A 16,074-nucleotide genomic window follows, 5' to 3' on the forward strand; every position below is an offset into this window, starting at 1 on the left:
GGGCTCATTACACAGACCTGCCCCTGCATTAATATTTCAATAGAGCCGAGCGGTGGTGCCGCGGTAGTGTGAGGAGAGGGCTGAGTAAGAACAGGAAAAGAGCGCACAACAAATGTTTACATTTGCACTCAACTCCTACTGCAACGCATCACATCACATCATTCTGGGAGACCATAGACCGGCAATGTGTGCAGTATGCCTCAACAGCGTATCACCTACAGCACGTCTTAGCTATGATCTACATTTACAGACCGGCCCCTGCATTAATATTTCAATAGAGCCGAGCGGTGGTAGTGTGAGGAGAGGGCTGAGTGAGAACAGGAAAAGAGCGCACAATAAATGTTTACATTTGCACACATCTCCTACTGCAGTGCATCACATCATTCTTGGAGACCGCAGACCGGCAATGTGTGCTGTATGCCTCAACAGCGTATCACCTACAGCACGTCTTAGCTATGATCTACATTCACAGACCTGCCCCTGCATTAATATTTCAATAGAGCCGAGCGGTGGTAGTGTGAGGAGAGGGCTGAGTGAGAACAGGAAAAGAGCGCACAATAAATGTTTACATTTGCACACATCTCCTACTGCAGTGCATCACATCATTCTTGGAGACCGCAGACCGGCAATGTGTGCTGTATGCCTCAACAGCGTATCACCTACAGCACGTCTTAGCTATGATCTACATTTACAGACCGGCCCCTGCATTAATATTTCAATAGAGCCGAGCGGTGGTAGTGTGAGGAGAGGGCTGAGTGAGAACAGGAAAAGAGCGCACAATAAATGTTTACATTTGCACACATCTCCTACTGCAGTGCATCACATCATTCTTGGAAACCGCAGACCGGCAATGTGTGCTGTATGCCTCAACAGCGTATCACCTACAGCACGTCTTAGCTATGATCTACATTCACAGACCTGCCCCTGCATTAATATTTCAATAGAGCCAAGCAGTGGTGCGGTGGTAGTGTGAGAAGAGGGCTTAGTGAGAACAGGAAAAGAGCGTATCACCTACAGCACGTCTTAGCTATGATCTACAATCACAGACCTGCCCCTGCATTAGTGTACAGCATGTGTAACCTCATCACCCACTTGCACAGCATTTCTCCGGTATATGGGATCTTACAGGTCACCATGCTGTACACTAATGCAGGGGCAGGTCTGTGATTGTAGATCATAGCTAAGACGTGCTGTAGGTGATACGCTCTTTTCCTGTTCTCACTAAGCCCTCTTCTCACACTACCGCCGCTCGGCTCTATTGAAATATTAATGCAGGGGCCGGTCTGTAAATGTAGATCATAGCCAAGACGTGCTGTAGGTGATACGCTGTTGAGGCATACAGCACACATTGCCGGTCTATGGTCTCCCAGAATTATGTGATGCGTTGCAGTAGGAGATGTGCGCAAATGTAAACATTTGTTGTGCGCTCTTTTCCTGTTCTCACTCAGCCCTCTCCTCACACTACCGCGGCACCACCGCTCGGTTCTATTGAAATAATACAATAATAATAAAACATTTTTAAAAAGCTTTTACTCCTTCTGCTTGCCCGCAGCAGGGCTAAAGTAAAAAAAAAACACATGCCCTGTGCCGAGAACTGACTTACCTCACAGTCGCAGAAGCCGTTCTGGTGGGTAAAAGTATCAATAATGATATTGCATAAAAAAGTATCAATTTCAGGAGCAGAGCAGCCATTAGACAATAATTTAAAAGTACTGTCTGCACTAAAAATGTGCCGGTTGTCCATTTGAAAGCACTGCACTGGCCAGAAGAACAAAAAAAAAATTCTGTTGAAGAAAAAAATTCTCTGTTTAACAGACCTGGCCATTCTTTCTGCAGGCAGGCTCCACTTTCTGCGATAATATCGCAGATCGCACTATGTTCTGCCTTGGGGGTTTAAATGTAAGCTGTTTGGAAGCTAAATAAAGAGAAGAAAGGTGTTTTAACTGCTGCTCCTGATATTTTCATTAAAGGGACAGTATACACTCCTTTTCATATAACTGCATGTAATAGACACTACTATAAAGAATAAGATGCACAGATACGGATATAAAAATCCAGTATAAAATGGTTTAAAAACTTACTTAGAAGCTGTCAGTTTGGCTCTGTTGAAAAGGCAGCTGGAAAGCCCACTGCAAGTGAGAAATAAGACACTCCCCCCCCTTCTTTTGCATATGAAAAGACCCTTTACACAAACAGGAGCAAGCTGGAGAAGGTAGCTGACGGTATTGTCATAAAACTTTGGGGCTTGGTTAGGAGTCTGAAAATCAGAGCAATGTTATTTAAAAATAAGCAAAACTATACATTTATTTAAAAAAAAAAAAAAAACTTTATGGGCTATATAATTGGATCACCTACAAAACATTTATGCAAAGAAAAAATGAGTGTATAATGGCCCTTTAATATTGTTTTTATCATGTTTATTCTGCCTGTCCATGATAAAGGTTTGTTGTCTCATCTTCATATCGTCAGGCCTACTTTTTTCAATAAGACATAATTACGATCCATTTTTTTCTTCTCTATCGTTCCAATTTTAGTATATGTGCTGCCGAAGCGAGCACAATAAGACATAATTAAAAGACTAGGTTAGTATGACTGTGTCACATGTACTCCTAAATATTTTATGGAGTTCTGCTTAAAGGGATATGAAACCCAATTTTGTTTCAGGACCTGGGTAGTACTTGATGATTGGTGGCTAAATGTAGCCACCAATCAGCAAGTGCTACCCAGGTTCTGAACCAAAAATGAGCTGGCACCTAAGCTTACATTCCTGCTTTTCAAATAAAGATACCAAGAGAATGAGGATATAATAGGAGTTAATGAGAAAGTTGCTTAAAATAGCATGCTCTATCTGAATCATGAAAGAAATAAAATGGGTTTCATACACCTTTAATAGAGAATCAGAATTATTTTTCAATATACACTATCTCTGATTCACCTTTTTGAATACTCATTAGTTCGAAGTTGGTGACATTAACACAAAACTTAGAGTAACTACCATAATTGTCTAGTATATTCGCATACAAACGCAACTAATTTTTGGGGTTAGTCAGAGTTAGGAAAACAACATCTGGATATAAGTCCACCTTGTATTCCTGGTTTCCTATACAATGCCCCTTAATATCTGGATTAAGTCAGGTGGTGGAAGCTAATATATCCATTGCCAAAACAAATAAGATTAAGCTAAAGGGGACAACCTTGGTGGATTCCATTAGAGATTTAAAAAGTTTTTTTCATATTTGAACTTTTATGAATTTGTATTTTATGAAGGTAGACGTTTGTGGTCTGTCTCATACTTGGTGTGTTCTCTTAATCATTGTTTTGAATCCTAGATCACCTTGGTTACCTCTTTCCAAATAGTTCCTGTTATAGCTATAAGTGACCTAAATCCGGCAGCAGAGGGTATATACAGTTTTGGCAGATTATGCACCTGCTTATAAGATGTGACCAAAATATAGATTGGGAGCTTCTGCAGGGTGATTAAAGGAATAGTCTAGTCAAAATTAAAATTACCTGCTCGATCTGAATCATTAAATTTTAAGCAACTGTCTAATTTACTCCTATTATCAATTTTTCTTCATTCTCTTGTTCTCTTTATTTTAAAAAGTAACAATGTAAGCATAGGAGCCGGCACATTTTTGGTTCAGCACCTGGATAGCACTTTCTGATTGGTGTCTAAATGTAGCTACCAATCAGCAAGCCCTACCCAGGTGCTGAACCAAAAATAGGCTGGCATCTAAGCTTACATTTAAATTAAGAAACCAAGAGAACGAAGAAAAACTGATTATAGGAGAAAGTTGCTTAAAATTGTGTAGTTCTGGTCTGTGCCATTGAGGCTCACTAGCAGATATGCAAAAATCCCACCATTCTGCTGGGAACAGCATAATAAGCTATCATTTATTTTTTAAGTTGAAATTTAGTAAATAAAATTAATTTCTTTGACGGTATAGTTGTTTTTTTTGTTTTGTTTTTTTTACCCTCTATTAAGTTTGTTTATTCTTCACTGTTGTGTATATATTCTTGTGTCACTCTGAGCAATGTGATTCCACTAAAAAGAAATTGTTTTAAAAATAGTTATAAATCTTGTTTGTGTGTTAAAAATATCTTAATATGTCAAATTAGAGTAAGGATTAATATATAAACCAGCTTAAGTTCTGTACTTTCCTTTTATCAACCTTACTCCCCTCTTTTCAACAGATGATGCAATTTTCCTGGGATAATTATAAACGTTATGCATGGGGATTAAATGAGCTGAAGCCTATACAGAAACAAGGCCATTCAAGTAATTTGTTTGGTAAGTAATTTGCAATCCAACATCTTATTGATTTTATTACTTGAAATTTAGGATTGTCTTTTTTTTTTTTTTTTACATGTAAATATTTATTTTATTTATAAATGGAGGAAAAACTTAATTTTGACTTCTAAAACTCTTTTTGGGGCGGGGAATCTACCTACAGCAAATAATTTAATGATTTGTAGGTTTCAATAGCTTGCTTATATTATTGCAGGGGGCATTTTATGCAGATAACAATAGCTAGTTTAGATTACTCGAACATTTTATTATAACAGCTTGTGCTAACATTGGTGTTTTTGTAAGAACTGGCGGAGTGAGAATTGTTCATCGTTAAAGTGACATGAAGATAAGAAAATGCTCCAATGTGTAAGAACTTTTTTTTTTTTTTGCTATTGTTTGTTTATAATGTTTTGCTCCCACAAAAAGGGATAATCACATAGTTAAAGACCCGTCTGGAGAGGCAATGCACAGTCAATCCTGAGCTAAACACGGCGGCCAATCCAATGATGTGTGTAGCTGCCAATCACTGGCTGCCGTGTTTAACTCCGGAGCTGAGTTTTTGGTTAACCAATTTGCAGGAATGAAATACCTAGTTATATGCAATCAATGCTACAATAATACATACATTAGAGCAGGTCTCGAAAAACCCAGGAGCCAGGGAGCCACTGGCTCCTAGAATTTTAACCCTGGCTCCTAACTTTTTGGTTTATTCTCAATATATCTATATATAACTACCACTGTCTGGCTCCTAAAAATATGCCTGGCTCCTATTTTTTAAACAGATTTATCAAGCACTGCAGGATTAGAGCATTTTAGTATTGCACCTTCTTTGTCCCTTTTAAATAACCAGTAGTCTATGGATTTCTGAAAACAAAAACCAACCAAACAGATTAGCAGGTTGTTTGCACAAGGTAGTGCGCTAAGGTAACTATTAGTACTGAATAAAGGGAGGACACAGTAAATGTGTGAAATCAATTTTATTGACAATTTATGCTAAACAAAGCAATGATTATACATTAGGCAATACTTAGCTTTGATTGTTAATTACTTGTTAGTTGCTAAAGATGACATTAGCAAGGAAGAAAAGTCATCACACATAGGACTTCCATCGCATCAGGTGACAAACACTTTGTAGAAGATCAGCCTAGTCTCATCTCAACAGGAGACAAAATGAAATGGATGGCGCTGGTCTTGCAGTATAGTTAGTTTCTAATGATAGATAGAAATGGACTTGATGTGCAAGTTAAATCCGTTGTAATAATGTGCAATATACTCACTCCTTTAGTAATGTGAGTCCTGCTTCTATGGTATGTCTCTCTATGGTGTGTCTCTCTCCAAAGGAAACAGGGTGATTTTCAACAGGGCTGGAAAAGGATTAAAACCCCATCAGCAGTAAGGTAATAACTTAAGTTGAAAAAACAAGTAGTAACTTGCTTATCCAAAATAGCAAGTCCGGCTCGTCACAGAAAAAGTGATTCAAATGTAAGAGATAAAAAAGGTTTATTTTAGCTCTACGCGTTTCAAAGCTCAAGCGTCTTTTTCAAGAGCAGTAAAAGGCAATAAAAACAAGTAACAAACTGTTACTTGTTTTTATTGCCTTTTACTGCTCTTGAAAAAGACGCTTGAGCGTTGAAACGCGTAGAGCTAAAATGAACCTTTTTTATCTCTTACATTTGAATCACTTTTTCTGTGACGAGCCGGACTTGCTATTTTGGATAAGCAAGTTACTACTTGTTTTTTCAACTTAAGTTATTACCTTACTGCTGATGGGGTTTTAATCCTTTTCCAGCCCTGTTGAAAATCACCCTCCTGTTTCCTTTGGAGAGAGACACACCATAGAGAGACATACCATAGAAGCAGGACTCACATTACTAAAGGAGTGAGTATATTGCACATTATTACAACGGATTTAACTTGCACATCAAGTCCATTTCTATCTATCATTAGAAACTAACTATACTGCAAGACCAGCGCCATCCATTTCGTTTTGTCTATTGCTTATACAGTCCTTGGGGAGAGACTGAGGAAGGGCAGCGGTCATTTCATTCAATAAGGAGAGTATTGTTTTTTAGCACATTGTGTTGAGCATATTTGTTTTCTGTTAACATCTATTTGTTTGCCACACACATTTTTTGTATATTCGATTATTCATCTCAACAGGAACAGTCCACATTTAACATTGGTTAAGTGTTGCTTTTGGGTATCATCACAAAGTTTCGGTCTACATCTCTTTCTCCCTGCATGGTGTCAGAGAGACGGTTGTGGCTTGTCCGCAGCTCTTTGCCACCTTCCATAGAATCACAGAAGTAACTTTTTTTTTTTTTTTTTTTTTTAGCCAGTACCACTTTCCTGACAGTTATTTAAAACAATTATATTAGTCATAATAAAGTTAGTATTACCTAGCGCTATGCAATAATAAAAACCTATATTGTTTATGTCGAGTGCGGAGCATGAATGTAAAGAAAACCTTAATTACAAGGCCTTAGCTGGCCTGGAATTATAAATTTTAATATGAACTGCTAATAAATTTACAGTTTGATTAATTTATTTGTGAATGGAATCATAAAAAGTTTCCATGCCCTAAGACAGATCTTACTTTTTGAGTTGTCAAGTACATTATAGACCCTATTGTCTGTAGATTTATATACTATACTAATAAGGTATACCAAAGCGCCAACTATACGAAGGCTGGGTCTGGACCTAATGCAATATTATCAAACTATTACAATAAACAATTTATTGAGTATACAAATAAGTTAAAAACATGGATCCATGTATAAACAATCAAATTCATACAACAATAATAGCTAAATGAATAGTTAAAACAAATAGTTATGTAACGGATATAGCATTTAAAATTGTGCAAACATTGCTCTTAAAAATATTCATAAAAAATTCCAAATTTAGTATAAGGCTCACAACAGAAATTCAACTTTGTGTTTACCATATACACATACACAGATTTGTACAGCAATAATAGCTAAATGAATAGTTAAAACAAATAGTTAAATAGCAGATATGGCATTTAAAATTGTGCAAACAATGCTCTTAAAAAATATTCCTAAAAAATTCCAAATTAAGTATAAGGCTCACAACAGAAATTCAACTTTGTGTTTACCACATACACATAATAGGTGAAATATATTAGTCAGTTATATAATATTATCTAACTAATAATGTTCTCGATTCTATGCAATACTAAATATTGCCAATAGTGACTAATGTGTAGGGCTCTGAGTAAGACCTTTAACTGTGTGTTTACCACATACGCATTGTCAAGTAAAAAATATTGTGACAGCAATAAGCCAATGTAAAGAATGTATATCAAAAAAGTTGTGTGCAAAAATTAGTGTACAAAAGATATTAATGGTCAAAAAATAGGTTGATCTTCAAAAAACGTGAATTAAGAACAAAGATTGTGAAAAATGAAAAACCAAAAATTTACAAAAACATTGTGGTGTGTTCCAATAGTAACTTATATAAATGTAAATAATAGTCCAAAAAATAGTCCAACTGTGAAAACTTAATAGAAAAAATAATCCAACAATAAATTATAATAAGTAGTGTGTCTCTTTAAGAAAAAACAATAATCCTTAAAGTGTTGTGAATCCTAACAGCAATAGTTATGGTGATTTTCCAAGTATTTTATATTGAATAGCAGTGTCAGTACTTGCTAGCCGTTTTCCAACCCAAAATTCTATCTTCTTGGCAAATATTTTGTTATAATCCCTGGATGATCCTTCTGTAAAAGAAAGATATGATGGTGTAGATTGTTTTTAGATCAATAGAAAATGAAATTGTGCTTACCAGTCGACGCGTTTCGGTCACAAAGAGACCTTTATCAAGTTTCCATGCCCTAAGACAGATCTTACTTTTTGAGTTGTCAAGTACATTATAGACCCTATTGTCTGTAGATTTATATACTATATTAATATCAAAATTTCTTTCATATAGGTGTTAAGAGTCTACGATCCATTACTCCTGCGAATTACCTTTCCTGCCTCTAGGAGGAGGCCAAGAATCCCAAACCTCACAGCTCTTTATAAACCCTCCCACCTCTATGGTAATCAGTCCTGTCTTTGCCTCCACTGGAGGTAGATGAAGAATGAAGATGTGCAAGATTGTTTTCTTAATTATTTTTTTTTAGGGGGGTTTCCTGGTATGCACCCTGAAGTTTCCCTCTTCAGTACTGACTTAATAGGCATTAAAGGGACAGTCAACACTAGAATTTTTGTTGTTTTAAAAAATAGATAATCCCTTAATTACCCATTCCTTAGTTTTGCATAACCAACACAGTTATAATAATAATAATAATAAACGTTTTACCTCTGTGATTACCTTGTATCTAAGCCTCTGCAGACTGCCCCTTTATTCCACTTCTTTTGACAGACTTGCCATTTAGCCAATCGGTGCTCACGCCTCTGAAAATTCACAAGCATGAGCTCAATATTATCTATATGAAACACATGAACTAATGCCCTCTAGTGGTGAAAAGCTGTCAAATGCAGAGGTGGTCTTCAAGGTCTAAGAAATTTAGCATATGAACCTCCTAGGTTTAGCTTTCAACTAAGAATACCAAGAGAACAAAGCCAAATTGGTGATAAAATTAAATTGGAAATTTTTTTTTTTTTTAATTACATGCCCTATTTGAATGATGAAAGTTTTTTTTCGACTTGACTGTCCCTTTATGGTTATCTTTATCATTTTTATTTAACAGGATAAAGATATTATTTCTGACGTTTTGTCAGGGATTTATCTCTTTTCCTACTGTGCCTTTAAGAATGTCAACTCACTACCCCTATTTAAGGCTCCTCCCAACAGAACTCATTGCTTGGTAATTTGTTGCTCAGTGTGAAGCTGCTTCAGAAGAGACCTAGCCGTTTATACTACTTTGTATTCTCAACTTATTGCTCTCTTTGAGTATCTGCCTATTTGAATCAACTTGCAGATTCTCTTTTGTGCTTGAAGATTTGCTCCGTTTGTTCACTAAGAGATTTCTCAGTCTCTCTCCTGTAGTGAGGTTGTTCCCCTGCAGCGTGTGACGTCACGCTCCTCATTCTCCCGCCGCGGATCTCTGCCAGGCTCTCTGCGATACTCCTAGGACTTGTTGCTGTGTGGTAACTGTATCGCTATGTGCTAATATCATCTACAATATTTCTAGTCTATATATATTGCATTCTATGAACTGTGTGTATTGCTGCAACCTTATTTCTCTTTCACTTGCTATATATTGTGGAACGCTCATTTGCAGGATTTCCATATTCGCTTCTGATATCAAATATGCACTAAACCTTTTTACTGCTATATACCAAATTACAAACAAATAACTGTGACAAAGATTATTACAAAGAACCATTATTCATTATCGGACTGCATAAGCATATTTCAAACTTTACGCAATTAACCTCTATTGTGCTTGAAATTAACTGTCTGCTCTAACTTAAACTATATCTGTTTCCTCAAGTTTACCACAGCTTATATTACTCTGATTGAACAACTCTGCAAAGTATTAATATTCATTATCAAAGTATGGTTTACAAAATGACCAGAGGTTGACTTATTCACTTATCAAAGTACTGTGTTAATTTCAGTGTGTTTGTTAAAGCCTGCTGCATAAACTGTTTCCATTGCAACTCTGTTTGAATTAAGGCACCTGCACTAATTAACTCTTTCACTACTGCTGCAGTCAATCCTATAAAATTTACTCTCTTTTCTGCTTTAAGCATTTATTGTTGCGTGAAGGTTCCGGTTTCACTCAGCAACCCTGCTGTAGTGACCCTCAGATCAATGAGCATATCAGGGTTCCCTTAAGTTAAATCTGTGGGAATCCGAGGTAAGGTGTGAGACTGAGTGGTCCTGCATAAAGCAGGGGCTGTATTGTAGTGTTCTCTAAAAACAACTAAACATATCCTTACACGTTTAGTGCAGGAAACTTCATTTGCACTTATTTATCTTTTATTTCTTACTCCAGGATTTGCTTAAACCTTCCACTGATAACGTTCTAGGTACTAGGTTAAAAGTCTGCATCAGGAATACCCTTGGCTAGCATATTACTGCTAGTTCCATTAGTACATATACTTGAGCTCAGAGGGATATTTTATATATACAGTATATGTGTGTGTATATGTATGTATGTATGTATGTACAATGCCTTGCAAAAGTATTCACCCCCCTTTGGCATTTTTCGTGTTTTGTTGTCTCACAACCTGGAATTGACATGGATTGTTTGAGGATTTGCATCATTTAATTTACAGAACATGCCCACAACTTTGAAGATGATTTTTTTTTTTTTATTGTGAAGCAAACAACAAATAGGACAAAATAACAGAAAAAGTCAATGTGCATAACTATTCACCCCCCTAAAGTCAATACTTTGTAGAGCCACCTTTTGCGGCAATCACACCTCCAAGTCACTTTGGATAAGTCTCTATGAGCTTGCCACATCTTACCACTGGGATTTTTGCCCATTCTTCCTTGCAAAACTGCTCCAGCTCCTTCAAGTTGGATGGTTTGCGCTTGTGAACAGCAATTTTTAAGTCTGACCACAGATTTTCTATTGGATTGAGGTCTGGGCTTTGACTAGGCCATTCCAACACATTTACATGTTTCCCCTTAAACCACTCAAGTGTTGCTTTAGCAGTGTGTTTGGGGTCATTGTCCTGCTGGAAGGTGAACCTCCGTCCTAGCCTTAAATCACGCACAGAGTGGTACAGGTTTTGCTCAAGAATATCCCTGTATTTAGCACCATCCATCTTTCCCTCAACTCTGACCTGTTTCCCAGTCCCGGCTGCTGAAAAACATCCTCACAGCATGATGTTGCCACCACCATGTTTCACTGTGGGGATGGTGTTCTTTGGGTGATTTGATGTTTTGGGTTTGCGCCAGACATAGCGTTTTCTTTGATGGCCGAAAAGTTCAATTTTAGTCTCATCAGACCAGAGCACCTTCCTCGATACATTTTGGGAGTCTCCCACATGCCTTTTCTCAGACTCAAAACGTGCTATTTTGTTTTTTGCTAAAAGTAATGGCTTTCTTCTGTCCACTCTGCCATAAATCCCAACTCTATGGAGCGTACGGCTTATTGTTGTCCTATGTACAGATACTCCAGTCTCTGCTGTGGAACTCTGCAGCGCCTCCAGGGTTATCCCTAGGTCTCTGTGCTGCCTCTCTGATTAATGCCCTACTTACCCGGTCCGTGAGTTTTGGTGGGTGGCCGTCTCTTGGCAGGTTTGCTGTTGTGCCATATTCTTTCCATTTGGTTATGATAGATTTGATGGTGCTCCTGGGGATCATCAAAGATTTGGATATTTATTTTATAACCTAACCCTGACTTGTACTAATCAACAACATTGTCTCTTACTTGTTTGGAGAGTTCCTTGGTCTTCATGGCAGTGTTTGGTTAGTGGTGCCTTTTGCTTAGGTGTTGCACCTCTGGGGCCTTTCAAAAAGGTGTGTATATGTAATGACAGATCATGTGACACTTAGATTGCACACAGGTGGACATCATTTCACTAATTATGTGACTTCTGAAGGTAATTGGTTGCACCAGAGCTTTTTATGGGCTTCATAACAAAGGGGGTGAATACATACACACATGCCAATTTTCTGTTTTCTATTTCTAAAAAATAGTTTTATGTGTATATTTTTCTCATTTCACTTCACCAACTTAGACTATTGTGTTCTGATCCATCACATGAAATTCAGATTAATAAAACATTGAACTTAAAGGGACAGTACACTGTAAAATTGTTTTTCCATAAATGTATTTTAAATAACTTGTTATACCAACTGCAGAGTATAAAATATTTGAGAAATTGCATTTTCGGGTTTATTTGTGTATCTGAAGTAGCTGGTTTTATGCTTTGAAACCAAAGCCTATTACAATGGGTTGAGCTTCAGGTAATATCAGATCTCATTATGTTATCACTTTGTGTACACACACTTGCTTCCTTATCTTATATTTGTCTGGAACACCAAAGCTCAATACATAGAGAGAACAATGGAAAATTATCATTTTATTACTTAACTATCATGCCCCCCACTGAGGGTGTAATCTCTTCTGATGGCTGTGTTTACTTAGTCTTGTCAATAGCATATACGCCAGTATCAAAACTTTCAGTATAGTTTGGGAAACCACAAGCTAAATCAGCTATTTCAAATGCTGAAATATGAGTAAAGGAGCTACTTGCAACCAATTTAATACACTCTAGCAGGTAAAAAGGATCATTGGGAATAATTTAAAGGGGAGAAAGTTTTTGGGTGAACTGTCCCTTTAAGGCTTTAATGTAACAAAATAGGTAAAAAGTCAAGGGGGTGAATACTTTTGCAAGGCTATGTATGTATATGTGTGTATGTATGTATATATATATATGTGTGTGTGTGTATATATATATTTATTATTATTATTTATTTTTTTGATACTTAGTGAGCATGTTTGCGTCTGATAAGCCTTCTATTAGTGCTGGTATTCCTGAATTTCTTTGTGAGTCAGTTATGTCTGAGGGGGAAGTGTTATCTGATGATCAGGGAGTTTGTCTGTTAATACCTATTCATCTGCTGTTTGCTTAAAGAGGTATTGCTTGCTTTGGAGGTTTCAGATGATACCTCTGCTGGTGAGACTTCTAAGGGTCAGCTAGATACTAATATCAGAATGAATTGTCTGAATGTTTTCCTGTTCCTATGGCTGTTCTAAAATTTGGGCTCAGAATTGGCTTAAGCCTTTAAGTATTTTTATTCCTTCTCCCAGGTTTAAGAAAATGTATCCTTTTCAGTCTAAGAATGAGCATTTAATAATAATAATGTCCCTAGTGTGGATAATACTATTTCTGCCTTAGCTAAAACAAAAAAAATCTTCCTATGATAAATAGTTTTTCTTTTATTGACATTAGATGGGAAGCTTGATTCCTCTTTAAAGGGACAGTCTACAATAGAATTGTTGTTGTTTTAAAAGATAGATAATCCCTTTATTACCCATTCCCCAGTTTTGCATAACCAACACAGTTATATTAATGTACTTTTTACCTCTGTGATTACCTTGTACTTTCTTCCAGCCCCCTGATCACATGAGTGTGACTGTTTATTATCTATTGACTTGCATTTAGTATTGTCTTGTGCGAACTCAAAAATAACTCCCTGTGCATTAACACAGTGTTATCTATATGAACCACATGAACTTATCAGTCTCTTGTTGTGAAAAGGAATTAAAAAAAATAACATAAGAGGCAGCCCTCAAGGGCTTAGAAATTAGCATATGAGCCTACCTAGGTTTTGTTTCAAATAAGAATACCAAGAGAACAAAGCAAATTTGATAAAAGTCTTTGCCTTTTGTCACAGGAGGTTGGCAGAGAAGTGTCGGAAGATTCTGAGTAGTCTCTTATGGAGGTTAGTACTCTTCAAAATGGGACTGGAGTTTTAAGTAGTCCTGTCAACCTCTCAGTGAGAGCATGGGTGAAAGTTAGAGTTTGGAGATGCAGGGGGAGTTCTTCTGCGAAACCATCCCGACTCATATTAACAGCTCCTTAAGCAATCAGCGTTGGTGAGTTTTTCTGTATAAATAAACAAACAGGGAATATACACAGGCAGCTTAAAACCAAACTTGAAATACTAGAGTGGTAATGTTTTTGTTTCTGTTAGGCAAAATATCAGTAAAAGTGTTGCCAAATCAAACGGACTCTGTGCTATGCATCAGAAAAACATCAAAAACAATAGTCCAATGTCCTCAAAAGTGTATTTAACCTTAAAGGTGATAGAGCCTGAACTCTCTAAATAACATCCACCAACCGTTAGAGCGGCGCTCTCAAAATATCCCCAAACAAGGCAATCTCATGTACGTGTCGGCATATCAATGCTCGTTTGTGCTGTAATTACCCCTGCTTTAACCTCCTAGGTTATTTTTAAACCCTATGTGGGATCAATAAAAGAACTGTTTTTTATGACTTTGAGCCTACGATACCCTCTGTTTGTGATGAAGTGTATGTGTGTATATATATATATATATATATATATATATATATATATATATATATATATATATATATACACTTCATCACAAACAGAGGGTATCGTAGGCTCAGTCATATATATACATATACACACACATTCTGAGTTATAGATATATATATATATATATATATATATATGTATGTATGTGTGTGTATATATATATATATATATATATATATATATATATATATATATATATATATATATATATATATATATATATATATATATATACACGCAAGAAGACAGGGTCACAGTGTGACTCCTTTTATCAATATAGAATATAGGGTAATACACTCAGAAGGGGGTTATGGAACAGGGGGGATTTTAATATACATAATGTTTATTGTGTTTTTTTGAGATGAGGCTCTATCAATGTGGAGCAGGTAGAGGGAGGCAGGCTTTTTGGCGCCTCTCTCTCAGTGCAAGGGCGGTCCTGCATGGCACTCCATGTGACCAGGCGTGGCCTCAATAACTTCCTCATTCTTGACCTGTGTTCGGAGGAGACAAAAGCTGTTTCTTGCAGTCCGGGTCATAGAAGGTGGTGAGTGCCCTGGCCATTGGGAGATAAAGGTGCCATTTAATCTATAATAGAGTCGTAATAAAGGCACAAGCTATGGAGGACTCTGATATGTTGGAGGATACTCCTTCCTTAGCTAAATCTACTAACTGTGTATACTGTGAGGATGTTCTGGTGTAACCGCTGTTACAGCTCTGTTCCACATGTTATGACAATATTACTACTTTTAAAAAGACTAAAGTATTTGGTACAACTGAGCCGTCCACCTCTGAGGGTTCTCCGTACCGTTAGGTGCTTTCCCTACATGCATCGCCGATTACACACTCAGTTCCCCAGGACATTGCTGATCAATTGCAGACGGCAGTTTCTGCGGCCATAAATGCAATGCCTCATCCTACTATGCGGAAGGTACAGCATGGCTATCCATCTCAGGGGTCTTCAACTCCTTTGGTTATCTCAGACAGATTATCTGCGGAAGAGGACAATTCCGACTTATCGGAGGATGTCGCTTCTGAGTCGGAATCGACTACTTCTAGGCCTCCGTCCGCGGAGGAACCAGATTTCAAATTTAAGAGCATTTGCGTTTCCTGCTGAAGGAAGTGCTTGCTACACTGGTGGTTCCGGAACCGAAACTACCGGAGGAACCTTTGATCCCTAAACTGGATAGGGTTTACGAGGACAAGGTAGCGCCTCAGGCCTTCCCGGTTCCTATCAAAATGGTGAACATTGTTAAAAGTGAATGGGAGAAACTAGGTTCGCCCTTTTCTCCCTCGTCTTTTTTTAAGAAGCTTTTCCCCGTTCCGGACACACAGCTTGAACTGTGGGGAACCGTCCCTAAGGTGGATAGTGCTATCTCAACGCTCGCTAACAGAATGACCATTCCGCTTGAGGATAGCTCCTCTTTTAAGGAACCCATGAGTAAAAAGATGGAGTCCATGTTGCGGAAGATGTTCCAACTGACGGAGTTCGTTTTCCAACAGGCAGCGGCTGTCACTGAGGTGGCTGGTGCGGCTACCTATTGGTGTGACACACTATCAGCAATGGTCAAGGTTGAAACCCCCTTCGAGGAGATTTTGGATCGAATCAAAGCCTTCGTTCATTTGTGATGCTAACATGCAGATTATTCACCTGAATGCTAAGACGTCAGGGTTTTCTGTTTTGGCTCGCAGGGCTCTGTGGCTAAAATCGTGGTCTGCTGACATGACATCAAAGTCTCGCTTGCTTTCCCTACCATTCAAGGGGAAGGTTTTGTTTGGCCCGG

The 16,074-nt window shown here is 37.5% G+C and overlaps 1 protein-coding gene across 1 annotated transcript in view; it reads left to right on the forward strand.

Annotated features, from left to right (window-relative positions):
- MAN1A1 (mannosidase alpha class 1A member 1) overlaps window positions 1-16,074 on the forward strand; it is a 692,509-nt gene that overhangs the window by 120,264 nt on the left and 556,171 nt on the right. Inside the window, exon 2 of the mRNA XM_053710788.1 lies at window positions 4,195-4,291. Coding sequence (XP_053566763.1) covers window positions 4,195-4,291 — 97 coding nt within the window. The remainder of the gene's footprint in view (window positions 1-4,194; window positions 4,292-16,074) is intronic.

This window comes from Bombina bombina, chromosome 4, assembly GCF_027579735.1.
Source record: "Bombina bombina isolate aBomBom1 chromosome 4, aBomBom1.pri, whole genome shotgun sequence".
Lineage (NCBI taxonomy): Eukaryota > Metazoa > Chordata > Amphibia > Anura > Bombinatoridae > Bombina > Bombina bombina.